The sequence below is a fragment of the Falco punctatus genome (assembly GCF_963210335.1).
Source record: "Falco punctatus genome assembly, chromosome: 5".
Lineage (NCBI taxonomy): Eukaryota > Metazoa > Chordata > Aves > Falconiformes > Falconidae > Falco > Falco punctatus.
This window is the reverse complement of record NC_137584.1, coordinates 22,533,404-22,550,877: the sequence shown is the minus strand read 5'-3', so window position 1 is coordinate 22,550,877 and position 17,474 is coordinate 22,533,404. Positions and strand designations below refer to the sequence as shown.

At 37.8% G+C, this 17,474-nt stretch overlaps 1 protein-coding gene across 2 annotated transcripts in view; it reads left to right on the top strand.

Moving 5' to 3' along the window:
• MYOM2 (myomesin 2) overlaps positions 1-12,274 on the top strand; it is an 87,600-nt gene extending 75,326 nt beyond the window's left edge. For both annotated transcript variants that reach the window (XM_080387727.1, XM_080387728.1), the window contains 7 exons: positions 1,748-1,786; positions 2,469-2,574; positions 5,188-5,351; positions 5,681-5,717; positions 5,847-5,869; positions 6,724-6,779; positions 10,838-12,274. In XM_080387727.1, the coding sequence (XP_080243853.1) occupies positions 1,748-1,786; positions 2,469-2,574; positions 5,188-5,351; positions 5,681-5,717; positions 5,847-5,869; positions 6,724-6,779; positions 10,838-11,170 (758 nt within the window). In that variant the 3' untranslated portion in view covers positions 11,171-12,274. The remainder of the gene's footprint in view (positions 1-1,747; positions 1,787-2,468; positions 2,575-5,187; positions 5,352-5,680; positions 5,718-5,846; positions 5,870-6,723; positions 6,780-10,837) is intronic.
• The last annotated feature ends 5,200 nt before the right edge of the window (positions 12,275-17,474 follow it).

Sequence of the window (17,474 nt, the reverse complement as noted above, 5' to 3'; positions counted from 1 at the left end):
TCTTATGATCAGGGGTCCTTTCAAGCTTCCAGAGACTATACTTCAGGTATGGCGAGAGTGTGCTGTGCTGGCAATGTACAGTGAAATGCCTATTTAGAGAATTCACAGTATCTGTGGGTCCAGGAGGCTTTGAAAATGGCAGCTAACAAAGCCACAAGAACTGTGGTGTTAAACCAGACAATGGGTCTCCTAAGTGCTGGAGTTAGCCTTGAAACATGAAGGATAAACAAAGAAGTTTAGCATGAACAGGGAAGACTGCGTATTGTATGGGGCAGGTCAGTTCAAGCTCAGTGTGTATTTGCATTCAAATGAAAATAAATGCAAATAAGGGTAAAAGAACCTAGTCTAAAATTCACCAATGCTAGGCATTTAAATAAGGTTTCATATGTTATCAGATATCACAATGAGCTACTGTAATCATACATGTATTTAAATTTGTTCAGTTAAAAAAATGTTAACTTCTGAGTCTATAGCAAAAACTGATCTCTTGCCAACATAAATGACCTTTACTCAACTTTCTATAAAGAGCTTCCCTGGGTGTCCTTGCTTGGGTCCCACCAAGTAGGCCAAAGTAAATCTGGATTCATCCTACCTGTATGTAGACATTTGACTCCAATAAAGAGTATTTTTTGCTGGGTCATAATCGGGGGATGAAGACATGTCAAAAATTAACTCAGTTTTGCCAAAGATCTGAATTTTTTTTCTTCCAGCAGTATGGGGAAGTATCTGAAATAAAGAGAAAAAGATGAATATCAGACTGAGTTCTTAAACTGGGGTTTACCTCAGAAAGCTGTATCATCACTTGATAGCCTCTTAGGCATTTCTCCTCTGCATAATTTCTGCCCGTTATTCTTTCAGGAAATTATCTCATTTAGGCAGTATAGGTAAAGTAACTCTACTTTCCCAGATACCTGTAATGTAATTTATATATAGTATGCAATTCATGTTCTTATGCCAACATGCCAGTAGAAGCACATTACAGTTTGCAGGTTACAGAATTGAATCACAATTTATTTTAACAGAGACAAAAATGTGCAGATACAGATCAATACAGACCAAAATATACGAGTAGTATTTTCTGAACTTCATGCATTTCACTGCCTTCCCTATTCATAAAATTTCTTCAGCCTTGAATACACATTCTTCAGTCTTAACTATGCATTCTTCAGGTTATGGTGCTTCTTTTTTTTCTCTCTCTTTTTGTCTTACACAATGATACTGAATAGGATTCTTCTGCTATGGGAGTTCCCTGCTCTCCTGCCCTGGTCTCCAGGGTTCTTCCCTTCTGCAAACCCATCAGCTCTGTGATATTTCAAAAGCTTGATATGATACCTGGTTTCTTTCACTTGCTGTTGAAGGGGTTTAAGTTTCTCAAAGGCTGTCCTACAGGGAGCAGGTGAAAACTGTTTTCACCTAGAATGTGATAATTTCTCTTTCCCTTGCACTCTCCTTTGAATGTGAACTGTCCAGTTTTAAAGACCTTTTATTTTTTCTGGCCTGAGGGATACAGACGAAGATTTAACAGCAGGCATCTGACTCCACACACAGTGGAGATAATGAGTGACACAGCACAAAATTCATATGCTGTACACAGTCTCCAATTTGTCCTATACACCTGTTGCAATTTTAATGGTTTTCTTTGCCTAAGGATGTGAAGATTTCCCATATTGCTTTAATTAAACTGAACATAACAAAGCTATATTCTGACTGAATTTTGATGGTGCAATTTTATTTTTTTTCTCTTCAGTGTATGATGATATAATTCTGGCATTGAGCAGAATCAGTGGTAAGTAAATGCTGTCTTTAATTTTCATGTAGGTTTTTTATGTTAAAGTAATCTGAGCCTGAGGCAGACAATTTTTATTGTAAGTGCGAAATCTCTGAGGCTCATGATGCTTATATTATTATGGACATGTTATTAAGTTTCTGAATAGGCAGTTGACCTTGCTAATTGACACTACTAAAAGGGGGAAAACATTATTCCACCTGGCTTGTTTGGTTTAGATACTGTGGCAGTGTGGTAGCAATAATTTTCTTCCTACTTCCTATTAGTAAGTGAACCTTGGTACAGAGAAAACAAAATTCTGATCCTGCTCCCAGTGAGAAGCTGGGAGTCATTTCAACTGAAAGAAGAGGTGTTGCACAAGAATAAAATTTTAGTGCAATTAGAATCATGACACTACTCTTTCATGGCAGTTACATGACTAGCTTATTATTTCACAATGGATCTTGCTAGCCATGATGCTTGTATATGACAATAAACCCATAAACTCACACTGAACTTTCACCTGATATAAATCAGCAGGTCTCCTTTGAGAGGCATGAACAATTGTCTTTTCATAGTAGTTGAGAATCATGACCTAAATCTTAAGGGGTTTTTTTTGTCCTGACAGTACAAGTAGTCCATTTGACAGTTTACTGTTCATCCCACTACCCTGTTTGATCGACATATGTTTTATTTTACATAGGTAAGTCAGCCTCTCCACTGAAGATCCTTTGCACTGAGGAAGGAATAAGGCTCCAGTGTTTCTTGAAGTACTACAATGAAGAAATGAAAGTCAACTGGTCTCACAGGTACCTAAGAATATTTTTTCCATTTTATTTCAGAAGAAAGGCCACCTTTATGATTTACTATTCTGTGGTATTCATTTAGTAACTGAACCACTTTAATGAATTTCTTTTTCCAGCACATCTATCTTTTCACATAGATAGTACATACAGGAAAGGAAATATTAACGAACTTGTCCAACACCTATCAGGAGAGCTGTAACAGCCAGGAAAAAAGAACCTACAGTATTCCAGCCTCTTATTCATAACAAGAATGTTTCTCTTCCAGTATATTATCTGGTTGGTTCAGAGACAGCAAAATAGTTTTCTATTCAGGGCTGCCATTTTCCTTAAATGCCCATACTATGTGAATACCAAGGATCTGCTCTCACAGTTTAATAAAAGCCAGTATTAAGAAAGGATTTTTTTTCCAAACTGTTACAGTCGTAAGTAACCCAAATTATTTTAATCTGGTTCCTCATCTTTGAAAAGATATTTGAAGAGGCACAGAATACTTTGAGAATAGCCCTCAGAGCTAAGAATATGACCAGAAATTAACTTTAAAGTTCCCAATAGTTTTCCACCCTCAGTGTTATATTAATCTTTGACTTTGGAGATGCTTTATTCATCTGTGTATTTACAGTTAAATATGCGTTCAAATGCTTTGCTGCGTCAGGCCCTCAGGTTTGAAACCACAGGTAAGGTTTGGAAGGATTTTAAAACTCTTCGAGTGGTTTCAACTTGCATGTTCCTTGATGGACTACAAAGATGACACCCAGTGAACTGGTTTGACTTGGACAGGAAGAGGCTGGTTTGTCGGCATATTGTCTTAGTTTTGCAATGCTATCCAGCCTTTGATTTCTGTGAAGACAGGAACAAAAATCTCTGTGATTATCAGATTCAGAGAGGTGGAGAATACTTCTGCAAGGGTGTGCAGCTGCACTTGTAACTCAGGCTTTGTATTCAGTGAGTTCTATTCTTTCTTTCAGTAAATGTGATACTAATATGATGGAAAAGAAAAGAAAAATAGGTTTTGCTTCTGCCTTTCACCATATCTACTTGAGTTTTAGAAGTGACTTAGTCCATTCCACCACCCAGTTCATAAAAATACAAAAGTAGAGAATGCTACATGGCTAATTTAATGTGTGCATATTTATATTTACATATGGACACCTTGCACCCTCCTAATATTTCAGATTTTGTAATGTCTTATACATTGATTGTCTTGAGGATCCTTGAACACAAATTTTGAACAAATAAAAGTTCAATTCTTCCATGAATTCAATGACTATAAGCAAGAGTTAAAAGCTAAAACAAAGACTAAAACAAACAACAAAGCAACCAACCAACCTTCCCCAACCTCCTCAAACCTTCCTGCTCTTTTAAATGGGGTTCTAGCAATTTTTTTCTTGGAAAAAATGAAAGGCTAGACGATCCATATTTTTTTTACCACTGTCTGCACATCATGAAATATACCATGTAAATTTCTAGCTAGCTTTGAATTATCGACTATACTGCATAGCAGGAAACATAACACCAGCCCTAAAGCAGCATGCATCATCCACTCATGGCACAGTTGGGAATATTATATGTAGTATTTTCTCATATATAGTAGTTTCCAGGTATCTAATGTGGTACGCTGAACTCAATGTAGTTGTCTTACAGAAAGGGAAATATTAAAAATTCCTTTTCCCCATCAAATAATTCTCTAGGCGCGATGCCAAATCAGCCTTATCTGGGCAAATAAAATAACTGATCAGAAAGAAGCTAATGCTGACTTCATCTATGAAAAATTCCAGCTAAAAATTCTTGGGGAGGAAGGATGAAAAGAAATATTTCTTTAGTTAATGAATGAAAAAAGAAACTTTTCTTCAAATCACTGAAAGTGTTCTGGATTGCATACTCTCACTAAATAGCTTCTTCTATTTCTACTCTTCATGACCTAATATGGACCAGAAGAACTCCTGATCTGAATCAGTAGGGCATTTCTCATACTCTTAGCTTAGGAAGTGATGATAAGATGATATAATACTCTGTTTTTTAAAGATCTGTTTATAGATTATCTGCAGTTAGGAAATTTACTTCTTGTAAATTTACATCTTGTAAAGACTTCTTGTCTTGTTCTTTAAAAAAAAAAAAAAAAAGGTGTATTGTGACTTGATACAAGAGTAATAAATCCTATTCAAATCTTTTATTGTTTTCTAGATTGGCTTTTGAAGTTAATGAAAGGAAAAGATATTTTTTCCTCATCAGGAAAGGTTATTTGCTTCTAGTTTACTATTCTAATATATTCTGTGCTAGTGTGTATGAAGTGTACAGAACTCTATCAAGTCATGCACCATTTTCAGTACAGACATCTATGTGCATACAGATATAAATACAAATTGTGTATGTGGAGAGAAGAATGAGAAGAGGGTGAACAAATTAATCTTTGGAATGAAAGCTCAAGCTAATGTTTCCAAAGTGTTTCATACCCCTACTAGGAAGACAAGAATCTTCTGGGAAATTGCTCCCATTAGTTGCAATTTATCTGTAGTTTAGAAATACCTTGTTACCCTTTGTAACTTTTTATAGGTGATCTCCTATGGAGAATATACATCAAAAGAATGTTCAAACTCATTTCTGTTCATTTTTTTCTAGGGATTCTAAGATTTCTTCTGGTGAAAAGATGAAGATTGGAGGTGGAGAGGATGTTGCCTGGCTGCAGATACGTGAACCCACTGAAAAGGATAAGGGAAATTACACCTTTGAAATCTTTGGTGACAAGGAATCCTACAAACGCACACTTGATCTGTCAGGACAAGGTATATTTGTATGACCATACGTACATGGGGAATTTTCATGGATTAAACAGAATTTACTGGAAATTATCAGAGGAATGGCAGTAAAAAAAGAAAGCCTTTGGTCAGAACCAGTTGTAGTTCAGTTGCATAACTGTTATAATTTTTTTAGTATTATATCTGTTTTCACCACCAGTAGCATTGGCTTTCAGGGGTTTGGTTTCCCATTTTGCTACTGTGTAACCCTGGGTTTTAAGAGCACTTTAACATGGGTATATGTTTAAGTATTTATACTAAGTCCCAAGTGCAAGTTATGTTCACGGACAATAACTCTTTCAATTGTTTTATTACAGCTTTTGATGATGCATACACAGAATTCCAGCGACTCAAGTAAGTGTTACACCTTTTGCATTTTAATGCTGTAATAACAGTGATTTTACTTACAGAAACAAATATTTTATTAATAATTTAATTAATAACATTATATATTTCTTTTCCTCTCTTCCTCAACAATTTTAGGGCAGCTGCTTTTGCTGAGAAGAGTAAGTTTATTTTACATTTTATCAAAGGTGTTCTACAATGTAGTCTTTTGTTCTTTTTAAGGCATCCATCATGATATGCTCTCATAGCTTTCAGAGTTCTGTGGCTGCACAAATCCCCTGTCAGCACATAATACAGCAATAATAATAGTAATTTGTGGATTTATTTATTTTTAATTCCAATGGAAACTCACTAAAAGTTTTACACATTTTGCAAGCCTCCACTGTATCTTCTTGTGTCTGTAGAGGTTTTGCAAGATGTGAGTTTCTGGGTGTCATACAAGGAGTGCTGACTCTGAAAGCTACTGATTATATTGAATATTGGGATCTACCTATAAGTAAAAAATTACCTGCTAATGTCTGTTGGGCAGTGCCTGCTGAGACACAGACAGTGGGGAAGCTTGTTACTGTTAGGGGCTGTAGGAATACTGGTACTTTGGTATCAATACCCTGGTAATGACAAAATGCTTCTGCCCACAAAGAGTGGCAGAACAAATTTTTCTTAGATTTTAGATACCACCAAGATGCTAAAAGCATCATCCTTGCTTTGCTTTGTGCCTAAAGCACAAACTGTCAAGCTCAGTAGTAGCTTAGTGTATCGGTTTAGACTGCTATAACAGCACAATCTCTGCTAAAAAGTCTGAGGGGACCATACAATACATTAAAAAGAAATAACACAAAATATCACAAAAATTGTATTATTTTACATTTAATTAACCAGGGACTGCAGGCTTTTTTAAGGATAAATCCAAATAAAAGTTGTGACTAACATGGTACCAAGTTATAAAAACATTAAGAAATGAGTAATTTTGAGGTCTAAACTTAACATGGTCCACATATTTTTCTTTAACTCCTAGATCGTGGCAAAGTCATTGGTGGTTTGCCTGATGTCGTTACTATAATGGATGGGAAGGTAAGGACAGTTTTTGTCAACAAGTCATGCTGACTGGTGGGAGGTTTGCTTTGATGGCAAACGGGGAAGGAATGCAGATGATTTCGTAGAAGCTAAGAGCAGAAGGAGGTTAATTTAAACCACCTAATTGTAGTAACTTAATTGAGACACATGCAAATTCTCAGTAAACACAGGTACCGTAACCTGATTATACAGTCAAAGGAGGCACAGTTACCTGATTCAGATCTTTGGCAAGCAAGGCCAACCTCAAGGCATTGGTCTTGTGCTGGCTGTGTAGAGGCTCTTAGTCTACTGCATACTCAAATCTGGGATGGATTTCAGCTCTGTGTACTGAGCAGAGCAGTTCAAGGGGAGAGTCCACTTCTGCCCTCTAGAAGAAATAAATGGAAGAGGCAGAAGAAAGTAGTGACCCCCTGAGTGCCAGCATAACAGAAAGAAAAGTTAGGTCCCATTCTCCAGCATGTCAGACATAGACTGTTATGGCTGGTAAGAGTAAAGATGCGTAAAGAACCTGTCTGTGCCAAGGGGCTGAACTCCCCCTTCTTCTATATATTGGCAGATGGCCCCATTACAGTATATAATTACGGGAGATGGAAGGCCAGTGAATACACTTTTTAAAAAAAATTTAGATCAGTAATAACTAAACACCCAGGTACAAAGTCAAAATTGGCAAATCTTTTTAAAGTCCCTTCCTAGGTCAACTTGACTAGGGGAGATGAAATTTCATGATTCTGACTGACTGCTTGTCCCTCACTGGGATTTTTGTCATGATGGAGTAGGATCTCATGCAAACTCAGGCCAGACTCTCTGGATACTAAGCTAGAGGGAGAAGACTTTTACTCTGAGCTGCTGTTAATCCTTAATGGCGCAAGGAAGTAGTGTAACTCAGTTTTTCCATCCTGAGGGTGAGTTCCAGATGACGGACACCCAAATCTTCAGTCCAGGAAAGGCAAACTCTTAATTCTTCCTACACAGACACAAAGTTCTTGTCTGTTTCTCCTGGAGTAAATCTTCTATTGAGTGCCCTGCCCTTCTCTATGGGGAGAAACTAGGTCTTCAGTCTGGGAAGAAAAATTACTGAAAGAGAACAGGGTAAAATAAAAAAGAAATCTGCAGTATTGTGCACCGTTCAGAGGTGCAATAGTTGGAAATTATTATCCAGTACTTTACAGCACAAGAACTAGGGAATGCCTAATTACATGGTCATTACAGGCCTTGAAGTATCAAAAGGAAGTATTTCTTCAAGTGGTTCATAATTAATTTGTGCCTTACTAACTTAGGCAAAAATAGATTTGTGTCCAAAAAATAAAATAGGCAATATCATGAAAGGAAGCCCAGCAGGGACCATTAAATACAACGTTCTTGATACAACTTGTGCTCATAACCAGTTTAAAAGCCACCAAATTGTGGAAAGCCAGAAGGTATACTGGGAATAAGATACACACATAAGATTCATCCTCTGTATTTTTGTGTACTTAAGCAGTTGCTTTTGACCTCTAAAAGAGCTAGACGGACTTCCATTTTGCCTGACTATAGCAGATCAGCTCATGAGCCAATGTGACTTACCATCTTCTGGCTATCAAGAACATGTTGATCAGGCTGTTTACATCTCTTGTATGAAGTGCATCTTCAGAGACTACAGCTGTATGGCTCTGTGTGGAAACTGATTTTCTTATCACCAGAGTAAGATGTTGCACACAACTCTTCCAACTTTCTATGTACTTGGGTATTTTCTGGATAGCTAGGAGCAGTAATATCTTTAAAAAGATGGGGGAGCATATGTTCCTTGCAGTGGATGCTGAAAGCTTCTCAACTCTGGACCAGACAGAGATGATTTTCCTCTTGGTCCATTCCTTCCTTTGTCTCTAATGGGTGTTCACATGAGGTGCTTCTTATTGTGGTAGACAGAGGCACCTGACAGCAGGAAAGCTAGTCTTTTAGGAGGTTAGGTGTAAGCCACTCTATGACCAACACCTTAAATCAGTCTAACTGTAAGGAAAGAGCTCGATTAAGTCACCTGACTGCATGAACAGAAAGCTGCAGTTTCCTCATGCAATCGTACCCTAAAAATGACAACCTTAAATTAAGGAAATGCTACGTAGTGCATTTCCAGAAGTAAAAGGTTTCAAAGGAGACCTAATCATGTGAGGATTACATAACTGAACATGTGAAGAGAAACTCTCTGGTTCCTGAAATCAGGCAAAACAAAATGGATCACAAAAAGGTGAAAATTCAAAATCACCTTTAAAATAAATATGAACAGGTACCACACAAAAGTTATGTAAGTACAGGTGTCAGAAGTAACTATTAAAAAATAAAAAAGAGCAGAGAGTTTTTCTCATGCAGTGGAATGGTATAACTACACAAATACATGGACACAGGACAAAGTTTACTAGTGCTTCTTAAGAGAGTATACATGATTTTAGGTCACATCTATAATTTAATAAATTAGAACAGGTCCAAATGATCTAAAATGACTGTGGAATATATCTGTTCTTTGGTAAGTTTTTAATATTAACTTATTAAGACTTGATTAATTATTGTGAATTAATTATTAATTGCTCTTGAATGAGGTAACTTTTGAGGGCAATAGTCATGAAATGTTGCCTGAGTTACAGAAAGGACAGTAAGATTTAAAGCCATGCTATTAGACATTTCCCCAAATTTTATTTTCATATTTGTATCATTACTCCTTTAACTATTTTGTAGTAAGCCTGTTTCCTATAGGTTATTAGTTAACTTTAAAGCCTACATGATACCACATCTTTAAGAGTACTCACACACTTAGGTTGTCACTAGCTTGTACACAGAGCATGTAAATCTTTCTTCAGTATTCCCCTCTGACTTTGGAGTATGCGGTATGCAAGACTGCTTAAATTTGTGAACATATGGCACTTTCAATCACTTAAAATTTCTTCCTGCTTTTTTTTTTGTCTGAGTTATATCACACCTATTCAGTCATCATCATTCAAGAAAAATATTATATAAAAACACATACATGTGCACACAAGTGGACTTTCTCTCTGCTCCCTCTGGGTCAGGATTTGGTAAAACCAGAAGGGAAATATGGAAGGGAGGGAGTACAAGGAAGCATTCTGGTAGAAACTATCACTTTTGGGTTGTTCATTGGTTTATTTTCTTTCTTTTTTTTTTTTCGCTAACACAATTTTTTTTTTTAATTTACTAGGGCAGATTATTTGGCAGAATGAGTTTCTAGCAAAGGTGGACAAAGTAGACACTAATCAATGTAACTTCTCACATGATTATTTCATTTATCCTGTCATCACTGTACCTAAATACATAAAGTTAACATACATATACATAGAGTGGTCAAAATGGAGTTCAGCAGTAACTATATATAAAAAATTAGGAAGAACAACCATGAAAATTTTATGGTCTCCTTCAATCTCATTTCAGTCCTTGGAAAACACCTGAACTGCCAGGATGGCTTACTAGGTCATTTCAGCTATTCTCTGAATATACTATACATGCATGTAACACTTTTACAACATTTATGTATTATTTATTCTTTGTGAAATATTTCCATTTTACTAGTCAGCAGCACCTGGAATCAGTGTCCAATGATTCATGTTATGTACTCTATTTTTAAGTGATTTTTGTTGGGGTATTTTTTTTTTTGTTATCATCTCAAGCAATAACCTCAGGAGGCCTTGGTCAGAAAAGATTTGCTCACTTCTACTCCCTGCTGTGTACAGGGAAACTTCAAGGTTGTTTTTAAATCTATCATTGCCTGAACCTCATGTCAGACTAATGGGTTGTCAGGAATCTCCTGCAGGCAGGACTGTAATGACAGTCCAACTTACGATCTTCATACACTGTTACCCTGAGGCTATTACTGCATTGAAGTCACTAGTAAGATGGTGGAAAGACTGAATCAAAGGAAAAAACCTAGGAACCCTATTTTTCAGTCCTCAATAATATGATGCCTGTCTTACTTTAATTAACTAGGAATAAGAAGTGCCTGAAAGCAATGTTGAGTATATGCTGGTTAAACAAATCTGACTGATCCTCAAAATTACTTTTTTTTCCTCCCTCAGACATTGAATCTGACCTGTACTGTATTCGGAAATCCTGACCCCGAAGTGGTTTGGTTCAAGAATGACAAGGCCTTTGAATGTAATGAGCACTATGTGTTTTCACTGGAACAAGGGAAATATGCCAGTTTAACAATCAAGGGAGTGTCCTCAGAAGACTCAGGCAAATACAGCATCCATGTCAAGAACAAGTATGGTGGGGAAACAGTGGATGTCACTGTAAGTGTGTACAGACATGGTGAAAAAATGCCTGAAATTAAGCCTGGCCAGCTTGCTAAACCCAGGCCAATACCACCATCGGAGGACGTCCTCAAACCTGAGGGCACAGCAAAATAAAGCTTGACACTACATTTGACAAACAAAATAGAACACGTGAGATGTAGTTGGGGTATTCCCACACATAACTATATGGCATGTCCAAAATAAAACTGAGCTTTTAGGAGTTTGCTTTAGGGAGGTAGCTGTGCTATGGTGCTGTACACGTCTGCAACAATCTCATTTTGAATACATGTAATGGGGTGGGACTTGCAGATAGCAAAAAGCCAAATGCCTGCCAGAAGTTCTCATATGCAATGGCAAGTTGCACATCAAACTTCTATTTCTACCCTCTCCAACCCTCTGCGAAAAAACCCCAACCACTAACAAAAACCAACCAACAAACCAACCAAAAAAACCCACAACCCCAAAACCCTCTGAGAACAAATGTCCCACCAGCAAAAATATTGAACTGCAGTTAGATACATATTCAGAGATGGTTCCTCCTTTGTTCCACACACAGTCCCTTTGACTTTGAAGCCTCTGATGCTGTAAGTCTAGTGGATAGTCTATATTTAGTCGTGATACTGTTGTTTTATAGTTTGACTTTATCTTTACAAATGTTCACTGTTTACTTATAGAAGCGTAGGTCACATGGTTGTATTTTGTTTTTCTTGCTTTGTGCTAATAAAACTTTAAAAGTCACCTTTGCTACTCACTGCTCCAAATCACACCTAACTAGTTCTGTTTACTCTTTAAATTGTTTAATTATTGCTTATTGTACAATTTCACAGCTGGTAGCATGCAGACTATCGACTTTCAATACAAGATGCAAATTATGGTTAATCGCAGTCACTGGGTGGCACTTGTGACGTTAACTTTACTCTTCAAAATACAAGTCAAAATGCAAGCTTAAACTGGTATCAAAAGACATGTATACAATTCAGTTAAGACAATTGTCTTTGATTCTCCTCTATCCAAAATGAATAACAGGACTCGTCCATGGGTGATGTTCTGCTAGGCAAAGGTTTCAATATATGCTTATCATGAAACGTTCAAATAGATTGGACTTTAGTGAGATTACTCACTTATCTGTCATACAATACATGATTGAGCGTTTGCAGCGCTGGCTTTTTCAGATCACGTTCCCTGTTCAATAAAAGTTCATTTATGTACCTTGATGAACCTTTGCAATTTTCTAAGCAGCTTCTAGCAAAGAGTTTTTCTAATGGTAACTAATACTGCTGATACAAATGTCCCAGATGCAGCCCTCCTGTCCTGTGACTTCTCCCAGTCTCTAGGACAAATGTGAGGAAAAGGGAGCATTGTGGGAGACAGGGGAACTTGGATGAGGGGTGGCCTGGAGGAATGTCGCTCTGCAAAATGTTCACTGGAGAAGGATGGAAGTGTTTGGCACAAGTATTAGGACTGTAACTTGTGTTTGCGGTCATGGCTTAAAGGCAGTTCTGAGTGTCTCTGTCACCCTCTGAGCTTAAGTCTCTCTCTCTCTCTCTCCATCCTCCACACCCCCAAGACAAACTGAAAAAAACAGGAAAATGAGCAGTACCAAAATAAATTTTATCTCAGAGCTTTTTTCCACTTTTTTTTTCCCCTCATCTAAGTGACATAGACCTTCCATTGTTTTGTCTGGCAAATGTATTTGTTAATACTCCACTTGATTCAAAAAATGTTTTATTCTTGAGACAGATGAAAAGCAGAGGAATTAGTTTAGAAGCTGTCAGATACTGTAGGTTGGAGCACTCATCTGGGAGACGGGAGAGTGGCATTCTCCTTCTCCTTCTCTCCGTTCATGGGGATCTGAACCTGTATCTCTGACCACCAAGGGTAGTGCACTAACCCCCAGTCTTCCCTGTATTTGGAAGTGCTGCTTCTATTTATCCTTTTAAACCTTGTCTAACTAGGCAAACAGACTGAAAAAGAGACTAGACCTAGGCATCCTACCTCTCACATGAGCAAGTTAAATGCCAGATTTGAGAGGTTTTCCTCCTTTTCTTGTACCTTACCTCAGTTTTCAGTATTGAAGGAGGGATTGAAGTTGTGCTACTGTAGGCTAAGAACATGATCGTTTGAACAGATAATGGTGAGGATGGATTTATTGTAGTTTCAAATTCCTCAAGTGAGAAAGACTGCAAGACTTGCAAGTCATTGATGTCTGTGAGTAGTCACGATAAAAACCAAACAAGCTAGCTCTGGAAAGGAAATGGTCTTTAATCACACTTCATTAAAAGATGCTTGGATTTGAAATAAACAGCTTGTTGAAAGATTTGTGTACTTAGAGCCAACAAACAGTGGGTTTATATCTAAGTACAATATAAACAGCCAGGAATTACATTGGACAGTGATGAAAAATGCTTCTTTTGTGTGAAAAACTATTGTGGCTGTGGAACCACATTCTGTGTCTGGTCTTTGAGTGCAAGTGTTCAAGAGGGTTAAAGACTTAGGAACATGATATTGCTGTGAGAAAGTTTAAGTAGGAAATTTTAGAAAGCAAAGCAAAGAAAGGTTTTATCCTCCAAATAGCTATCAAAATAAGAAAAAAAATATTTTTATATAAATCTGTCATCACAAGAACTTCAGCAAATCTCTCAATAAAATAACTCAAACATTCTTCTTTTCTATTCTAATTTCTTATTAAAGGCCTTTAAGGTTTTCAAAATCTTACTATGGCAAGCTCACAAAACGTCAGAGCCAGTCTCTGTAGCATACAAAGTGAGCATCAGCGAGAATTTAATATTATTCTTATCTCCTTCTACAGTACACAGGTTAATTTTAGCTGACGCTATCAAATTATTGCATGTTATGGCAGCTTTTCAGAGGTATCCTTGGGCACAGGAGACAAGGTTAGTCTCATCTTGATTGTACCTTTAGCTGACCTTATTTAAGCAAGCTCCACTTCCTTCCTTCCGGGCAAACAGAAATAATTTATTATGACAGTTAATCCTATGCTAAAGTACAGAAATTATCATTCACAAGAACATGGTATTCAAAAGGCTAAAGGACTTCCTATAAACTGCTCCACATTTTTCAATATTCAATGTACCTTTGATTCTTCTGTACACATTTAAAAATATTGTTATCAGTGCTAGAAAATTAATTGGGTCAATTCTGTTTAGAAGGGACTATCTTTTCAGAGTGAACGTGCATCTAGCTGCCCAGAGGGGCAATACCATTGGATGGATATTAGAGGGACAAATAGGATGCTCTGGTAATTGAGTCAGATGGAATACATGATGAGGCACATTAGCATTTCCACACACCCTTCAGAGGCTTAGTGTCAGCATTAGTTTAATTAATAAACATTTTGAAGGAGGGAGAGAAGAAAGTAAGATTTGCTGGAGAAGGTCTGATGCCAAACAAGCCTACTCACACTAATGTCAAGGGAGATTGACTCATTTATACAGGGTGTGAATCTAGCCTGTTATTTTTACAAATCCAGGGGCCCGTTACAGTGAATTAGCTATTTGTTACCTTTAACAGAAATGTTTCTATTAGAAGGATTTTCTGCCACGCTGATGAGTTTTGTGTTGTCTGAGTTTCATGTTGTGCTTTTCCTAGGCAGTGCTAGCATGAAATGGAGCACTGTTGTCTTGTCACAGGAGGCAGACAAGATGTCAGCTAGTTGCGCTGATGTGCCAAAGGCGTGACTGTGTCTGCCATGTTGGCATTCTGCTACAAGGCTAGCAAGGTTTCCTTTTCACCAAGCACCTGCTTCCTTTGAATCAGCTTTGATATGTTACTGTTTATTTTCTTGAAAGCAAGTTCTATGAAAATTCCTCCTAAGGCCAATTTACAGGTGCTTTTTATTAGGAAAAGCTATGTTTTTTTTATGATAGTATTTGCCTCTAGTGTAAATCTTTCCCCAGCCCATAAGGTTCACTTGCATCCCACAGCTCAAAAGCTTGTGCACACTTCATTAATCTGCTCTTGTATGAAGACAGAGGTTCAGTGATAATAGCACCCTAAGTGACGTTAACGCACAGCCAGTTTTTAAAGGAAACTTTTGAAATATAATAAAGGACTTTATTTCCTGTTTTAGAGAAATAAGAATAAAACCTCTAGATGGCACCAGAAGAACAAGATAGAAATGAGCAGATCTTTAAAAATTCTGCCAGTTATAGCATATCCATCATTTTGATGCAAACACATCACTTCAGGAATGGGAGATTATTAAAAGCATTATACTTATGCCAGTGACAAGGACAGGTCCAGCAAATGACTGTTTCCCGGAAATAGCAGGTGATTTTGCAAGCAATAACGCTGTCTCTTAATCTTTGCATGACACACATTAAGAGGTTAAGCATGCCTTGTAAAATATTGCAAGACTCACGTTACGTCAAGTTTCTCCTTAGGATATAAAACCCCAGCAGCCCAACTACATTTATGAAGGTAGATATGAATTTGAGCTATAAAGGCAAACCTCTCTGACTCACCAGCTTCCACAGGTTTTCAAAACACTGTTTCTAGTACTGCAAAGCTTGTGCCCTACAGTTTTTGTTCGCTCTTTAGAGAGGGATGATTCCATTTGAAATTAACAGGAGGTCTGAGAGCAAAGAGCGCAGGGTCTGGCTCTCAGCACTGCCACTGCAAGATTCAGTGATGTCAGGACCTGTAAGAAACTATCGGTAGCTTTCTATATTAATATTTAATTCCTCATTGGAATGTGCAGTATCTTACTACCAGCTTTGTCCTTGGGTATTAGCTCAAGGTTTATCAGACTGTTATATTTTAAAAATAGCACACTTGACCTCACATCATTTCCTTTATGAACATTTGAACTTTTTGTGGGTGCATTAAAGGACTGTTAACTTGTAAAAAACTTGTCTCGTTTTTTAAGTTAATGTAATTTCATTTTCTGCTATTGTTGCTCCTATGTTACATTAATATTGTACATCTGAGAGTCTGATAGGAAAAATAGACTTAGACACCCTACAGCAGTTAGAATTAATATGGTTAATAGCTGCAGCTGAAGCCTTTCCCATGGTATTCTAAACTATCCAGCAGAGCTGTCCCACACAGATTTCACCGGGCACCAGTGTCCCCAAGAGAGAATCTGTCCTCCACCCTGCCAAAGGCCTCTGTGGGAAGCCGTTACCCATCTGATGACGCTGGTGCACACAGCATGTAGAAAAGAGGCATATGGAAAAAAAGCTACAACGCCTGTTACAGACAGAGCCAGCCGTGGCTCTTTACCATTTTAAATCATGGTAAAAACGATGATCAAAATTTTAGTCTGCTGACTTAGTATACCTTCACTGGACCATTTTGAATGAAGAAGTGCACTAAAAGCCAATCCAACAATTGTAAATCAGCCCCAAAGCCAGCCCTTCTGATTGCAAGATAGTCTGTGAAAAAGAACCCCACATAGTCGTGTGCCACTTTTGCTGTCTGGGAAAAAATGCCTTCCACATATGAAAATGGCAATCAACCTCCTGTGTGGTGCTTAATGGGAGGTAAAACATAAGATGGCTCCCTGGCTGGGAGTTATGAGGCCACATGCAGATGTCTCCATCTGAGCTAATCACTGAAACTCCCTTCTTAGAAAATGGAGAGAAACAAGTACTAGTAGGGTACAAGTTATGTCATTCTAAAGCAGGTGTCTCAAATAAGTGAGATGAATCACGTCTATTCTTTCCACTGACTGTACAGGGAGCTTAGCATAACCAGGTTGGGTGGGACATATCTGGATGGCTGGTGTTTGAAGTTAGGTGTGATGAATTCTGCATGTTTCTCTAATTAACTCTTTAGCTGAAAAAGCTGTTTACAGAGATGCTTCATGGTAGCTGGAATTTTTGCTGCATTTTTACTGGCTGGCTTCCTCCACTGAACTCTTGCATTTTGAAGCCTTTGCTGCCTTCTTCGATACCCATGTTATTCTGAAATCTCTGTGCAAGCATTTACTGACTTCCAGCAGCCACTTGGTCCTAATTCATGGTTGCCTCTCATAATCGGCCTTTACATTGTGTTGGGCCTTCTAATCTTTAAAATACCTAAGTCTTTATCCCAGCTTTTGATTAGTTGTGATGCTGCTGTTAGTGAGGGACTTGTTTCTGCCTTTTCTTCTCAGTGCCATAGTTCTGTGGCAACATCTCAATCAATAGATGCTGTAAGCCATTCATCGTCAGTGCCCTTTTGCTAAGTCTGCAAGACATGCTTTGTGCAATTTCTCTGCTGTGCTGGCCAGGCATACCCTCTGGCTGGAGAAGCATGATTCTGTGGTTCTCACATGCCAAACTTCTTCCAGTGTGCCTAAGGCAGCTCAGCAAATGGCCAAAGCTCTGAATCCTCCTGCTCCTGGGCTTGAACCCATCTGCTTTTGTCTTCTGGTTGTCTTTAACCAGCTCCCAGTTATCTTTATGTTTAGCTC